The sequence below is a fragment of the Pantherophis guttatus genome, chromosome 3, assembly GCF_059756535.1.
Source record: "Pantherophis guttatus breed Tessera chromosome 3, ASM5975653v1, whole genome shotgun sequence".
NCBI classification, from domain to species: domain Eukaryota; kingdom Metazoa; phylum Chordata; class Lepidosauria; order Squamata; family Colubridae; genus Pantherophis; species Pantherophis guttatus.
In genome coordinates, this window is record NC_142065.1 from 170,784,162 (window position 1) to 170,801,714 (window position 17,553).

Genomic DNA, 17,553 nt, shown 5'->3' on the forward strand with positions numbered 1-17,553 from the left:
TGCCTTTTATATTTTGTAAAGTCTTTACAACTGGTAATATCTTTATTTTGCATTATGAATCATAAACATTCTTAATAAAAACTGATCATAGGGTTATTTTTATTCATATTAGGAACATAGGAAGCAGTAATAAGTATTTTTATTATGAAATTTATATGTAGCCCATCTTGCTATTCAAAGCAATATTTTAAAAAGTAGTCTCTTTTAAGAAGCTAAAACTGTAATTACAATAGTATTTTAAACAATATAGGTACAGTAATCTTTGTTTAGCAACCATTCATAGTTATTACAGTGATGAAAAAGTAACTTTACAATCAATCCTCAAGTCTGTAAATTAAAGGAAAGCTGAAGTAAGTTCATAAGCACTGTCATGGTTTCACTTCGTGAACTCTGCGTAATGATCAAATTGCTGGTCCCAACTATGGTTGCTAAATTAAAATCACAGGTCTATAAAGCATAAATTTAAATTATAAACAAACAAACAAACAAACAAACAAACAAACATTATTGGCTGACCGCCCATCTTACCATAAAATAACCCGTAACTCTGGATGGCCTACAGTTACATCTTAATTAAAACATAAAATGTCAAAATCAAAACTAACAACCAAAGACACAAGGGGAAGGCGGATGCAGAGGGGAGGGGGATTATTATTATTCAATTGATCACCTCCATTGCGCAGATCCCCCACTGAAGCCCCAAGCCAACTGGCACAGCAATGTCTTTAGGTCCTTACGAAAAGATAGGAAGGTTGGAGTCAATATGATACAGTAATAAAATATTTCTTTCTTGTAGCAAACCCATTTTCAAAGGCAGTACTATTATGCTGCACATAGTAATTAAGATAATTTCATCATCATAGTGAATCCTTCAAATTGATGCACTTATTAAACAAAGCACTAGGTACTAGTACAGACAGTGAATTGGGTTTAATATTTCAGTCTCCTAACAAAAATATCATCTCAGTGCAATCTGTACCATTTTGAGACAATGCCTCAGATATACAGTGTAAGAATCTTCATTCAGCCAAATGACTTGGGTTTATACAGTTGCTATTGTATTAGTATTTCAAAGAAGTGATAAATAAAACATTAGGCAGATGTAATCTGTTATTGGACTCTGCCACTATGCAATACTTATTCCAGCTAATTTGTTCTATGAGATAGATATACAATTTGGGGGAAAAAATAGCTAATGCTAATTTATAAAATGGGCCAAGAAAATGTTTATATTCTTGGTGAAAGAGGATTGGAAAGATTAGCATATGATTTCCACTACAGATTTGCTAGTATTCAAATGTAATTATTAGTTATTATTCAATTAATCACTCCAACCTTTAGATATTATTCTACACATACACACACACACACACAATTTAAATGCACTTTTGGATTCCATTTATCAATATTTGCCATTCTCAAATATTTCTTGCTTGTATAGGAGGCAAAACTGCAATAGCTCCACAGGTATTTTCCTGAAAGTCAATATTTCCGAATTGGAATTAATGATTTGTTTACGTTACTTTAAGTATGCCTTAAAAAATAAAAATTATTTTTAATAGCAAAATAATTAAGGTAAAATGTGTCATGACATTTTAGGAATGTGCTGACACTAAAGAATATAATAGAGGCATGTATCAATTTGAAAAACATGCACATAAAATCACAACGCTAAAGAGTGCCACAAGATGTAAGAGAGCTCTACATTTTTATAGGCTTTGCAATGTTCTCATTAAGGGTCAAGAAGAGCATTATGCATGCATTCCACATTGGTAGAAATTTATTCTATTTCAGAATAAAATTAGCCATTAGAACAAAATTCATTATCAAGTCATTCATCAACTGTTATATTATTATACTGAGCTGACTATTTTCTGCATTCTGTGCAGATACTAGGTTTATTTTTAAACTTTTAAAAAGGGAATGGTGCATTAGGGTGCATAAAGTATTTTAAATGGATCCGTGTATGTGATATGGTAAAGGATTAAAGATAAACCCCTTTATCTCAAGTATCTTCAAGATCAGTATTGCCAATACTTTATCAAATCTTAGACTGAGAAAAGCACAAATACATAAATAGATGAAGTCATGTGATTGCTTCTTCCTGCAACTGAAGTGTAAATGTTTTCTGATATATTTAAAAGATGGCAAGAAGGAACAAAGATACTTCTGCATTCAACAGCTATTGAGTAATAATGATTTTCAGATGGCAACAGTGTTTTGCAACAAAAGATTCAGTGCTCTCCTTTTAAAGAAAAACATTTATTTATTCATTCAATTTCTACAGCTGCCCAACTCAGTCAATGACTCTGGTTGGCTTACGACTCCAAAAATGTACTACAATTAAAAATACTAAAAGCCTTTTAAAATAGCAAAAACACTAAAAACATCCAGATTAAATATATGTACAAGAGCAAGATATTTGACCATCTAGCAAAACATCCAGGAAATTGGGCCCTTAATACATTCAGCACCCCAGTGCAAAATTAAGAATTTTGGTCACCGTTTGAGGACTCCTTATAGTCAAATATAATCAGTGTGTTAAATCTATCCTTTATGGAAGAACCATACATATATGAAAATTAGTAGTAACCATTTGTAAATAAATATACATTTACGCTTCCACTATTCAACAAGCCTTTGCAATAGACTCCTTCAACTTACAACTAAAAGAAACAATACTATACCCATCTACATACATACCCACATAAATCACAATACTATTTCCTTTTAGCATGAGCAATGTATGCAGAAAACAGAAAAGAAAAAAGAAATCAAAGAAATTAAAGGCAGGAGATAAGATAAAGAAATATTATGAAACTTAGTTTACAACACCATGTGATGTATTTACCAGTCCTTGCAAAAAAATATTTGCTTCCATATTACTACATTCACTTCATACTTACATTGTGTTCTACAAATGACCCTCCTCTCTCTTTTTCAGTATCATATTAACTCTAAACATACTGTCAGTTTCCTAAGCACATACTGTACTCACCAGTCACTATTACCGGTACTTGTCTTGGCTCTCCAAATGGTCCAACCATTTTTTTGAGTCCCATTCCCTTGTTCCCATTTTTTCATTCGTATTACATCACTGAATATCTTTCCCCCATTGGATAGCATTATTTCAGAATGTTACAAGATTTTTCCCCAAGCTCCTATCTTGTTTTCCATTTTCATTATTTATTAAGCATTTATTAAGCATAACTACCAACTATCACCAAAATATGGCTTCTTTCTCTTTTCATATTCACTAACAAATCCTTACTGACACCAATTCATATTTTCCTGACTTTACATTTTAAGATCTTTCATTTATAATTAGTCATGTATTTAACAACTCTACTTCGTAAGGTGAGACTATCTTCAAATCCTTCCAGTTTGATTTAGTTTCATACTGTATACCCTATTTTCTTTTTGTGCATAAATTAATATTTTACCATTAACTCCTCTTATATTCCAAGTTATAAGTTTCCTTATGCTACATTTATCACCAGACCAGAATAGAGACACTGAGATTCACTTGTACATCATTATTTAGGTCAATCAGTGCTTGACATAATACTTTTTAATCTAGACAAGACATATACTATACCTGTGGCACAGGAAAATAGCAATGACAATACTGATCAATTTTAGCCAGTATGTCATAAACACATGCTCACAGAATCTTGGAAAGTCAGAATCTTTAATGTAGAGATTATTTTTCAAACCAACATATTGCATCCCATCGATTAAGAGATAAATGCAATAAACTGACACACAGTCAAGACACATCTAGCTCATATACTGTGCTAAAAAGGAATCTAGGTACAGGAGAGAAAGACAAATGATTTACAAAATCAGAATCACAGCAAACTTTTAAGGAAGATTTATTCTGGCTGCTTGTATAAAAGAAGAAAGGATATCAACAGACTATTTAGAACACAGGCAACTGAAATCGGCCGATTTTCTCTAGTGCAGGGGTATCAAACTCACGTCATCATGACAGCATCATGTGACGTATTGGGACTTCCTCCCCCTTTGCTAAACTGGACATGGGCGTGGCCAGCGCGTGATTTTTCCAGCCCATAGGCCGGGAGTTTGACAGCCCTGCTCTAGTGGAACTTTGTTTTAAAGGGCAAGTAGCATGTTAGAAGTGAAAATAATTTTCAGAAATGCACCTCAAGTATTATTCCATAGATTCTAATGGTAACACACAATTTTATTCATGTAAATTTCAGTATTATTTTTAAAAGAAATATAATTGCTTTTTCCTGCATGTCAATGCCCTAAGATAAATCAATTTTTTTTTAAAAAAAAATCTTGATGAAATACAACCAAATTTAGTGAAGCACATAAGAATACATTTATTATGCAATAATAAAGGACCATTCATAAGTTATTTTAACAAGAAAATGAACAAACATTCACATATAATTGCAAGAGCACTTCTGATACCATGTATGCATAGACATTATTTAAGGTAAGAGAAAGGAAAGAATTTTGGATGCAGTAGATATTATAAAAGTCAGCATGCACAATGAAATTAATCAGAAATTGAAAATGATTGTTTCTGCGTTTAAAATTCCATTATCATAGTTAGCAATAGAATATGAATCGACTAGAGAAACATAGCCGCCACCAATATTCTTCCAGGAAAAACAAGATGATTTTGAGAAAGCACTACACTACAATTGGATTATAAAGAAATATGGAAGCATTATGTAATAGAGGAACAGAAATGGAATAGAAACCCACACCTATCACACAAAATACCTGAATAAAATGTGGATGTATTCAGTCCCATCAGTGTGTCTTTCCAACTACTGTACCAAGGAACACTAGCTTTAACTGAGTGATCTGACAGAGAAAACATGGAATTATTACACTAAGCAAATAAGAGTTTGAAATATCTTGTTCACCATGTTATATTTCCTAAATTTTAATACACACATACCAATATGTATTTAGATCAAACTGATCTTTTTGAAACAGTTCACACTTTCTGAACACATCTTGAAAAACACATTAACATATCTATTTACAGCATGTTGAAGCTGGTATCCTGTTGGAACAAAAATATATGAAATGCAGCTAATTTTCAAATTTACAATATGCAAATGTACATAAGTTAAAGAATAATGAAGTTTTTATGGGCAATTGATATCTTTCGAAAAATTAAGGAAGTTTAAATCGGTTGGACTTTCTGTGAGGTTCCATTTTAGTCTCAGAAGATCTAACCAACAGGAAAAAGTTCACTTCATTTCTTCCCATTAAAAAACAAGGGTAAGAATTCTGCTTTCTGTGGAAATAGCCCTTCCTAACTTAATTTCTTACTGATCGATAATAACCACTTTAACATTCCTTATATACAGTACATCAGTTAGAAATATTTAAACATAGCAAAGAAAGTTAATTCAGAAATGACACACATTCATACCATACATAAGATAAGTTTTTCAGAAATCTGGGTGGGTCTTCTGGTAACCAGAGAGGCACATTATAGTACAGGGGTGTCAAACTTGATTTTATTGAGGGCCGCCATCAGGGTTGTGTTTGACCTGGGGAGGCTGGAGTGGGCATGGCCAGCTCAACATCACTCATGTCAGGGGCTCCTGTGGTGGCTTGAGCGCTTTGCCAGAGAAAACGGGCTCCCGAGCTCCATTTTTGGCTGCGCCAGCCTCCTGCAACCCTCTCCCAGCAAAAATGAAGTTTTCTGGTTTCTCTGTTTTCACTGGCAGAGGCACTGTGGGCCAGTCCTTCACCATTTCCAGGGTGGCCCCGCAGGCCAAATCTAAACACCTCACCAGCCGGATCCAGCCCCCAGGCCTTGAGTTTGACACCCCTGTTATAGTAAATCTAATTTATGTTGTCCTTCATGAAAGATGTTGCTCACAGGTAGGAATAACTTAAAGCTATATCCTAGGTCAAGGGTCTGCAACCTTAAGCACTCAAAGAGCCATTTGGACCAGTTTCCCACAGAAAACACCGGGAGCCGCAAAACCTGGGTGGGCATAGCCAACTCAATGTCATTCACTCCCATTCAGTCACATGACCCCTAGCCACACCTACGCAGCCAGTCATTATGGCAGAGAACTGGTTATTTAAAAACACCAGGAGCCACAAAACCCTTTTGACATCTTTCTCTCCCCCCTCTCTGTATCTCTCTCTCCCCACTCTCTCTATCTCCCCCCCTCCCTCTCTGTGTCTCTTTCTACCTCCTCTCTATCTCTTTCTCTGTCTCTCTCGCTCTCCCCCCCTCTGTATCTCTTTCTGTCTTTCTCTATGTCTCTCTCTGATTCTGATATGAAGCATTGGGTAGGCATAGGCACTCTTGCAGCGCCTTCAGCAGCACAGTGAACTTTAGCGTGCTTCACAATGGGGAAGATGGGGGTCCCCTCCTCCTCCTGGAACCCATTACAATGCAGAGCTACAATGCAACCCTGCCCCACTCACCCCTAGAAACAGGACGTGACTTACAGCTCCAAGCCTGAAGTGGCAGGAGGTGAGGGCTGTCTTGAGCACAAATGTGGCGTGAAGGCAAGTATAGGGCCGTTTTGCTCCTGCACTAAGGCTCCAGCGACCCTTTTCCTCCTCCTCCTCCTCCTCCTCCTCCTCCTCTCGTGACTCTCTGGCCAACTGTGGCGGGACCGGGAGGTCGCGCATGAATGGGGAGATCCTTCTCAAGCAAGCACCCAGGCTCGGCCAAAGCGCAGCAAAGGCACGCAGGGCGGGTGAGTTGACCAGCTGATGAGAGTCTTTGGCGAGGACGCTCCAGGTTTCTCAGGGCCTGACCCATGGGGTGAGAGTGCAAGGTTCAGCGGGGCAGCCCTTTTCCCATTGCCCTGAGTTTCTTAAAGCCACGACTGGGCGCTGTGGACCCATTCTCCTTTCCGTTGTCCCCCTCCTCCCAGATCCCATTCCCACCCCGCCAGCCCTTGTGTTAGCAAGGCCAGCACTGGTCATGGCCAGGTCAGGCGAGGAGTGAGTGGGAGGGGAGGGCGAGATGCGGGACTAGCCAGTGGTGGGTTCAGCCGACAGGGAGCCATAGCAGAGGGCCCAAAGAGCTGCATGTGGCTCCGGAGCTGCCGGCTGCCGACACCCGTCCTAGGTAGCCCAGCATTTTGTAACACAGTTTGCATCACTGTGTGTCCAAAAGAACTTTTTATAGAGATAACTTTATTTGTTCTCTAATGCTTGAAGGTTGATACCTCATACCAACTTGCTGCTCTGTAGTTTTCTTCTAAACAAAAACAGTTGCTGGTTCTCTAGCACAGTAAGTCATAAAACCAATAAGCCACTGGCAAAGTATGCCTGATACATTCTTACCTCCTACTGTAACAGTTGGATAGATACTTGCTTTCAAGCACTTTCTATCTTCTATGAGATGAGAAGGCTTCCTACAAGAAAACTACCTCCCTAAGATAGTTGGACTTGGGCAAAATTTAGATAAAACTATTTCCTAATCTTATGAAACTCTGAATTCACCTTAAGGAGAAAATAAGAGTCAGGCCTGATTACTAATCTATCTGAATGAAAAACACAATGATATCCCTTAGCTGATAAAGCTACTGTCCCCTTAGTCTTCTTACTGAAATTACTGTCACCAGAAAGTTTTCCCATTCAGTCTTGAACAGGGGCCTCTCTAGTAGCTTGAAGGAAACCAACACTAGACAAATCCCAGCATATAATTGTGATGACTAACATCAGAAAAAATACAGTCTCCATCGCATGTACACCTCAGTTCACTATCCAAGCTTGCCTGAAGGAAAGCTAGGGATAGGGAACTTTTGTTTCCATTTGAGTCAATTTCTTTCTCCTGGACCAACAATTGATATGTGAATTGAGGCCATTTACTTTTATAGTGAATATCAAAATCTTTTGTCTTTGTTAAATTGTTTTTATGTTATTAAATCTCAGTTCTTTGTCAAATGGATATAGAACATTGCTTGCTACTCAGGAGAAGCTGAAAAAGAAGTTATTTAATAGAAGTCACAGCTAACACTAGGTTGGAGAGGCTACCATCAAAAGATGCAAAAGCCCAAGCTCTACTTAACTATACCTTTTCCAGTCATAGGGAAAGATATAGTTAAACTTTTCCTATAAATTCCATCTTTGTGACTAAGAATAAAGCTTTCTGTAAATGTTGATATAAGATTCATAACAAATATTGCTATAGTCAGAATATTTTTAATAATCCAGGTATTTTCAAAGTGAGGCGGGAGTGGCTAATCGAAATTTCTTTATTAATTTATTTAATTTATCCTGTCACAATCAAATATCTCTGGCTAGCTTCATATTATATAAAAACAAATTAAAATATCCACAAATTAAACCAATCACAACAAAAAAAACATAAAACTGATATAGTCAAAAATCATAAATACAAATGACAAATAATAAATAAAAACAAAAAGGAAATTTGCAATTTCTTTGAAATGCAAATTTCAAATCTACTTTTAATAGCTTAGATCTGTTGGCAGAGTAAGATATAATGCTAAAGATTATAGTCATGAACTAGAATTAAATTATTGATTCCTTAATGTATACATAAATAAAATATTCTCTTATATTGGAATTCAACTGTACACGTTACACACTGAAATTTTCTCTAGACTGATTTGGCTAAAATAAATTTAACATTTTAGTTTATTTTAATAATATTCTACTGATTTATTCCAATTTAAGCATATTAATTATAAAAAAGTGATATTATGCAAAAATTAATTGAAATGTACAAATCAACAATCTAGGAAGAATTGCTACATTTGTATGCAAAAACATCAGAATTTTGTACACTATTGATTTACTCTAAACTAAGCTATCCACTGGAATCTGCAATTAATTTTCCTCCTTCCATTAATGAGAATGGCTTAAGTAATCAGAAATTATTTGTTTAATGCAAAGGTGCTTCTAGATACTTTGGACCCATCAAACCCAAACAGCATGGCTAATCATAAAAGATTGTAGGAATTAATCTAGAAACATCAGGATGGCACCAAGTTACCTAGCCCTGATAACCAAGTTACCAGCCAGAAGACTCAAATCCAGGAATCCCCCACTGGCACTTGTACAACATCTGCCCAACAACTTTAACATGGATTCCCAATAGAAAGTAAAATGGGTCGCTGAACACCCAGACATAGGTAGACATATAAATGACTCACTAAAAAAGTGCTACACTTTGAATTACCACATCAGCCATGGACAGTTCTGAATAGGATTCGTACCTCACATGGCGTCTGCTATGATTCTCTGTATAAATGGGGCATAGTATTCTCCCCATCAGTGTGACTGCAAAGTCCCATGTATCTGATTTTTTTAATATAAACAATGCTCCTTTTCAATGGTTAGATGGCCTAGACTTTGATTTTTGAACACAGATCTTTTTAACATTTATATTTTATTTATGTTTTATTAATATAGGTGAAATGTTAATAGATATTGCTAGTCCATATATGATATGCCCTACACTAAATAAAATAAATAATGCCTAGCCCTGATTTAGGAATTATTTGTAGGGAAGATTCTGGTTATTGATCTTTTACAAGATTCATTATCTCAAACACAATGAAAAACTATGCCTTTATTTTAGCTGCATTCCATTTAATAATTAGCTCTAAAGAATTTTAAAACTATAATAAAATCAAACCAAAGCCTTCTCATGAATAATTTTTTTACTACTTGGTAGCTGTTTTTCAAATAAAGAAAAGCAACATTATGCACAGTGAATCATAAGTAATTATTGGGTTACATTGGCTAGAAGATACTTCCAGAATCAGTTTTACTCAGGAAGATTCTTCCTAGTATTTTTCTGGTATTTATGTTCTTTCTAAGTACATACTAAGGATATGGAAACTAAAAACAGGCACAAGAAATTGATTATTACATTCTTACGATTACAAAGAAGGTTAATATTAAAAGATAGAAAGATTCAAATTTGGTATCAGTTACACAATGATCTGAAGCACTTATCTCTCTCTATTGAACAAGCGTTTTTCACCAGGAGACTGTCAGAGGACTATATAAAAATTTGGTGCTTATATCATCTACATTCTTAATATTTACTTCCCCTTTTTTTTCAACCAGTTATCTAAATGTAAACAAATCAATACATAAATGTACACATGTGTATGTATAATGAGTATTCATGTAAGCTCTTCCTTTTTTCTCCTTTTGCAATTTTTTAAAACTATGACTACTAGGAATTCTGAAGAATTCAGTTCTGGCCTTCATCCCTTTCCTTTCAACACACTACTCTTGGATGGCCTCAAACCCATGCCTTTCAGTACTAGGACATTAAAGTATATAAAGGTATTTCAGAGTACTTGTTTCCAACATTTAGACTAAATGAATATTTCCCTAATCTATATTGCACACCAAACATCCTTGGTGTGCAATCTCTTTGAGGCTGAGGTGTTGTCTAGTCTTATACTGTATCATCTTTATGGACATAACATCTGACTCATGTTCTTCCTTCACTTCAAGTTTTCATCTTAAACTGCAGTATTTCTGCTTGACTGCGTTTACTCACTCAGTAGATACCGTGTATCTCATTATTGCTGCCCAAACCTCTTTCCTTATTTATTAACAATATCAGCATCTCACTTTTAAATCTGCACTTATTTGAGTTTATTTTTTACTTCCTTTCCTTTCCCCTTCCCTTCCCAAGATTAAGGAATGGGATACTCCTGCCTTTATAAAGTGCAAAAATACTTATCTCCCTTTGACAGGAATAAAAGCCTACTGCAATCTTTTTTCTCATCTTAAGTCTCCTGAAGTTTATCCAGAAATATGCAGTCAAAATAATCCAACTTGTTTAGTGCTCTTATCACATGATGGCATTCTTGTCTTTAAATCCCTATACTAACTTCTTACATGTTCCCTTCAAAGTTCACAATAATGTTGCTTAACTATACCATTTTAATATATCCTGAATGTAAAATTTATTCTTTCCACTCCTATATGAGTTTCTTCAAATTCAGTTTCTTCAAATTCCTCAATATATATGTGTGTGTGTATCATTTTAAATCCTTTGTCAGTTTTAAACGAAATTCATCTATAAAAAACAGACAGATTTCTAAGCATAAGCAATTGAAACAATCATTTGTTTTATTACATTGAATGCTAGACCACAAACACTTTGATGAAGAGAACTGTTTTCTTGTACTCTGAAGGTGCATATAATCAAGGTGCTACCGTATATATAAATAATATAATAGTACTTTTGGTTATAGTGCAGTCTTCACTTATTTCAAGTACTAACTGGTTAAGAAGAGTGCAAACATATAGTATTGTTCAAATCCAAAAGTCTGGAGTATAAGTCATCCATTTATATACCATTGAATTCAACAGTATTCTTTTCAAACAAAAATATTCAGGATCAAGCAGTAAGTTTTAATTACTTTAATAATACCTCATACCTATTTATTTGCAAAAATACAGCTTTAGTTATGATTATTTTTTGCTAAATTAAGGTATTTAGGAATTAAATCATCCAACAAGAAAAACTCAAAAGCAATATTGAATTGGAACCAAATAAATACAATTATTTTGCGCAAAACAACTTGACAAACACTACTTAATTATATATATTACACTTTACAACATTGCATTATTCAAATGCAATAGTGACCAACCTGCATTGAAATGTAGTATAATTTTATACACCTTTCACTACAACAATGAACTATTGGAATATATGTACTGAAAATGTTTATGTTAAAAATGTTTGTTAGAACAAACACCAAAAAAAATTAACGAAATTTTAAGTCAAAAAGAAGACTCCAATTGAAAAATAGTAAAAAAAAATAATCTTACATCCTTTTAGGATATTTTAAGTCAGAAATGTGCTTTCTGGTTTTTTTCACTTCCCCGTCTGTTAAAAAGTTTTTTTCCCATTATCACTTCCTTGTTTTTCTCAGTGATCTGAACTATAAACTGGTACATCTAACTAAACAAAATTATCAATATTTTAAAAAAGGGGTTTTTTTTTTTGCAAAGTGAGCTCAATTCTTAAGGACTTCACAAACATCAATATAGCTTTTCTGGAAATAATTTTTTGAAAATGGTTTGTAATAGTTTTCTTATTACAGCTATAATCCTGGAATTTCTGGTTAACATTCAATACTAATCAGATCAGATCCTGCTTGACTTCTCAAGCTCAGTCAATATGAGTTTGAAGACATAAAATCAGAGATATAAAATTATTTCATAGTACAATCAGAATTCAGGGCTAATTAATCTCTTCCATATTACTAACGTATATTCTATTTAGGCAATACTTGTGGCTGAGTCCTACTCCTTCTTATTAAAGGAAGAGAAACAGCAGGAAAATATTGCCAATGATCAGTGCTACCTGAGAACTTTTCTGTACGGAGTAGGATTGGTCTGAATTACACCTCAGAGATTGCTTCCAATTCTATGATCCTGTAAAAAAATACTGAGTGGATAAAAGAGCTAACAGGAACTACAATTTATAGGAATAACAAGCGCAAACACTTTTAACACTAAGTGATATATTAGGAAAACATCATTCCAAATATATGTAACCAAATCTTTCCTTATTTTTGATAACTAAAAAAAATAAAAGTTTTTGATTAAGAAACAAAACTAAAACATTTTTAAACTCTGTAAATATGAAGCATACAAACTTTATTTATGATAGTCAGACTTTTATAGAAGGAACTGTACTTTCCCCACACAGAAAATGTATGTGCATGTGTATATATGTAGTGTGTGTGCACGCACACCTTTGTGAGTGCACATGTATATTTATTTAAAATTATTTATGACATCTAATACATATGGGGATCTTTTTGTTACTTACCACTAATGTTGAGATCATAATCTCCTGCAGTAATCACATTAGCTAATAACCCTTCAGCAGGCTGGCTAACAGTCACCACATCATTCAGAAGTTTTCGAATAGCTCCAGGCTGAGGTGGCTGAGTAATAATGTTGTTGACAGCTATTTTCAAGTTTTTGATTATGTGAAGTTGATTGTTAGGGTCTCTCATATGCACTGAAATAAGAAAATAAATGCATTTTAAAAATAACCTATTCTGATACTATGTATCAAATCCTTAATTTGTTTTTCTTTCAATGAACATGTTTGCGTGCCCCAAACCACTTTGTTCTCTGAAACTTACAGTATATATAGGAAGCACAGAAGCACACATTAGAAAAACTAATTGCCAGCTGACTTTAGCACTGTGTATGCACAAACATAATTGGATATAGCTCCAAATGTTCAAAATATGAATAAAATTGTCTTAGACGACAATAAGAGGACTTTCTCAGATGTAATTCTTTTTGTTTTTATTACAGATTACAATTGGAAACTTGCATAATTGGAAGTTTTAAACTTATCCTTTTATAGAGTACATTGACGGTCGAACAAAAATACATAATTTTATCTGTTTTTAGCAGAACATTTCAGCTGCTTAAAAATAAAAAAAAATGTTTAGAGTAAAATAATGACGTTTTCAGTAATAAGAATCAAATATAAATTGTGTCTCATTTAGGTTCATGATTATAATTGAACTATAGAGAAAACCAGCATTAAATAATACAACAACAGAATAACTGAAGTGTTTTTCACAATGAAAACCAGAGAATGTAACCAATACACAACTTTTCCCGGAAAAAATCAAGTTTTCTTATATAATATTTTAATTTCTGTGAACAAGGCACATATTATTTTATAGGTAGTCTTTGATTCATGACCACAAGTGAGCCCAAAATTTCTATTGCTAAGCCAGATAGTTGGGTAAGTTTTGCTCCATTTTATGACCATTTTTGCCATAGTTGTTAAATGAATCACTGTAGTTGTTAAGTTAGTAACATGAGTTATTAAGCGCATCTGGCTTCCCCACTGACTTAGTGTAAGAAGGTCGGAAAGAGAATTACGTAATCCCGGGAACCATCATAAATATATGCCAGTTGCTGAATTTTGATTACATGGCCATTGGGATGCTGCAATAGTCGTAAATATGAAAAAAGGTCATAAGTCACTTTTTCAGTGCCATTGTAACTTTGTAAATGAATGATTGCGAATAGAGAATTACTGTACTATTTTGAGACATGTATGTCACAACTTTGGATACATATAGTGTACACTAGCTAATACAGAAGGGTTGTTAATTGTGTTATGCAAGATAAACCAGTACTTGAATAAATAAGCCCAACTTAGTATAATATAAATCAAGGGTTTATAGTTTTGCAACTCAGAAAATGTATCTTACATTACATTTTGACTATGTTGTCCACCCATTCATAATGAATGTTAAGTCCATTTTCTAAATTCCCACCAAATAGAAACTTGCATTGGTTGTGGATTTCCCCCCCCCCCCCCAAATATCTTACATTTCTAGATGCATGTTATATTTGCTTTTGTTACAGTATTTCCTGCATCAAAATAAGAGGAGCAATGTGTTTCATTGCTGAGACTGAGAAGGTATGCTTTTGAGACCCAACTTTTTTCCCTGCACATGTGTGGGGACTCTTGGCCATCTCTCAAGATGTGTTCAGGCTGCATTTGAGCAGAAAAGGCAGTCTGGCAACTACACATATGCCAAGACACACATATGGACATTCAAGTGAAAATCATCAACTTGAATTATACCCACAAGTGTACAAGTACCCAATGCAGCAGCCAAGAAGGTATACAATAATAATACTAAATCCTTGTTAGTATTTAAATTACTGGAGTTCTACTAAGAGTACTTTTGGGGTTGTCTTCAAGGACAGCCCCATCTAAGGTTTACTGTAGATGCCTAAACATGAGGAGAAGAGAATAAATTACCAACATAATTCCTGGTCCCAAAAATACAGGGATTAATCTAGCTTTATCATTTAAATATCTGGCCCATGCTTATTATTAAAGAAACTATTTTTGGTAAGGCAGTTTAACTCTCGTTCCTAGATATTGTCCATATATTAGCAGAATCCAGGGGGCTGTCAAACTTTGGAGAAAGGGGAACAGCAGAAAGGCTCCCCGCTCATGTTCTGGCTCAAAGGGGAGGCCTTAAAAGGGCCAGATATCCTCCCCCACGCCCAGCTGGTGAAGGTGCTAAGAGCTGAACTCCCCTCCCTACCATGTAAACAACCCAGTTCCTTTCCCGCCGAGCGATACCGACCTTCCGAAGTGAGGCGACAGAAGGGCTTTACCAGCTCACAGAAGCCCAGGTTGTTCTTGCGGGTGATTCTCTCTGCCTCCTCGCTACACAACGCGGCCACTAAAGGCACAAACGAGTCCTGGAGGAACTCCTGAACCGACTGCACCCGCTGGGCCATCTCTCCGATCGACGGAATGGCCCAACACACCGAGCTCCAGCCGACGACCTGCCGGACGGCCTACCCGCCTTGGCCCACTCTTCTCTCGTCGTTCCCCTCCGTGCCGGAGCCGAATCCTCGCCGATGTATACGGTCCTTTCCCTCCCCGCCCACCCCGTCCAGGATGAAGAGCCGTGGCCTCAACTGCCACCTTACCGGCCCCTCAACGACCGCCCAGAGCCGCCATATTGGATCTGAAAAAGTCAGACAAGTGGGTAAACTAGGCCGGCAGACTTTGCGGCTGTCACGTGATGGGAGTGGACAGGAAGAGGTGAAAAATCGAGCGAGGGGGGGAAAGGGGCGGGGACAGCCGCTGACGTGTATCTTACGAGCCGCTTTCCCAACAGCAGCTGAAGGTACCGGGAACAACAATGAAAAGCGGAAGGCTGAGAAGCGCGGAAGGTTTGGCAGCAGGTCTTCCATATTAGACCGACAGAAGCGAAGTTTTGTTAACAGGGCAACAACTTCAACGTTTGTCGGTTGAAGGTGTCTATGCTAGGATAGTATATGGAGAGAAGGGTGCTTACCTAGGCTGACCACAGCTTGCTTCGGTTTTTGTAGCCAGATCTTATAGGTATGCTTAAGACGGATCGCCTAGCGCTTTTTTTTTTTCTCACGGTAATTTCATTGACAGTGACTGGCCCAAAGTCATTTCAGCTGAACGCGGACTATCTAGTCCGCATCCAATATTTATCCATACAAAAAACGGTGTAGGCTTCCAAATCTGTCGTGTCCTATTTTTTTCTTTCTTTTTTTGCATTTGTCTGATCGGTTGGACACAAATTAGGCATGTTTTTAGCCTAATGTTTTGTGTGACACATTAAACATTAAATATAGGACAATCGATTTGTGAGTCAATAACTTTTTTGAACTGAGAAAATGTGGTCTACTGAACAACTGATAGTTAACCATGGAAGAGTATAGGAGATACGTTGTATCTGTGGTTTATGCAGAGTTTTAACTTATTGATCTAGCTAAATGTTTCTAATCATACCTTTTCGAATCTGTACAAACAGTGGTTTTCCTGCACTGAGAAACATGGTTTAAAACAAGTATGGATACCATTGCAAAAAATAAAATATTGTATAAAAGCTGTTGTCCCCACTGATGATTGTTGCTTACTAACAATTCCAGATTATTCTGAAGTTAATAAACAATTTTGTATCCCTTGCATATTGATAGCCCTTCAGTCTGTTTCTCTATCAGTTCATTGGGCGATTACATAGACAATTTAATGCTCTGTAATTTTCCAAACTTTGAATGCACATAAGGATTCAATCTTGCATGTATTTCCCTGAAAAAGGATTGTTCTATCCATGTATTTCACCTACAGACTAAAGTTTATACACTACCTCCCCCAAATTCCCAGACGTTTGTCATAAAAATATTAAATATTAAATATTAAATAACATATTAATATTAAATAATATATTAAAGAACCTAAGTCAATATAAAACATGTAGAACAAAATATCTACTCATTCCCCAGAACCCACTGAAATAACTTTGTCTTTAATAAATTTCTGGAAGGTTAACAAGATTGCAAGCCCTATTTGCAGAAAGAAGCTATTCCAAAACTTCCAACTTGCACGTGAAAAACATTCTCAGAGCCCTGCCCTCTTCAGTTCACATCTTTGGATGGGCGGAGAAATTTAAATTAAGTTAGTAGCATGTGTGCACTGGATGAGTCAGGCAGGCCACATATACTGTATATAAGATAGAAGAAAGCCCTGTAAGTACTTTGGTGCTTAAACAAATACAAATTTATAGGTCAAAGCAATAGTTTGAATTATACCTGAAAAGATATTGGTAACTGAGCTGAGAAAAAATCAGGGAATTTGGTGGCACATTAACAAGTTTAATTAAAAGGCATATGTTTTTGCCCTTTAATAAAAATGGAAAATGTGTTAATAGAAAAAGATACTACAGTACCAGACCTGATTTCAAATGTGAATGATATTCTCATTGACTGCTTTTATTTCTCCATTAATTACATTCATTGGCCTTGGTTATGTTGATAGGAACCAATAGACAATTATTACAAACATCTTGACAACAATAGTAGCAACTACAGAATTCTGTTAAAATTAGAAAAATTGGGATATTTGTGCCCAATCTCTGTGACACATAAAGAAGTTACATAATTAACCACAAGAGGGCAGCTGAAAAATTCTTACTAGAAAATAAGGAAAAAATTGACAGTAACAAAACCAAAAATGATTGTACAGTCAAA

At 35.6% G+C, this 17,553-nt stretch overlaps 1 protein-coding gene across 8 annotated transcripts in view; it reads right to left on the reverse strand.

The window, feature by feature from the left end:
- TRAPPC8 (trafficking protein particle complex subunit 8) overlaps positions 1–15,623 on the reverse strand; it is a 72,322-nt gene extending 56,699 nt beyond the window's left edge. For 5 of the 8 annotated variants that reach the window (XM_034429668.3, XM_034429666.3, XM_034429667.3 and 2 more), the window contains exons 1-3: positions 15,126–15,617; positions 12,815–13,009; positions 4,762–4,845 (exon numbers count right to left, since the gene is read on the reverse strand). In XM_034429668.3, coding sequence (XP_034285559.1) covers positions 4,762–4,845; positions 12,815–13,009; positions 15,126–15,282 — 436 coding nt within the window. In that variant the 5' untranslated portion in view covers positions 15,283–15,617. Of the gene's footprint in view, positions 1–4,761; positions 4,846–12,814; positions 13,010–15,125 lie in introns of all 8 variants that reach the window. The other 3 variants (XM_034429671.3, XM_034429670.3, XM_034429669.3) reach the window with 1 other exon arrangement.
- Between the last annotated feature and the right edge of the window lie 1,930 nt (positions 15,624–17,553).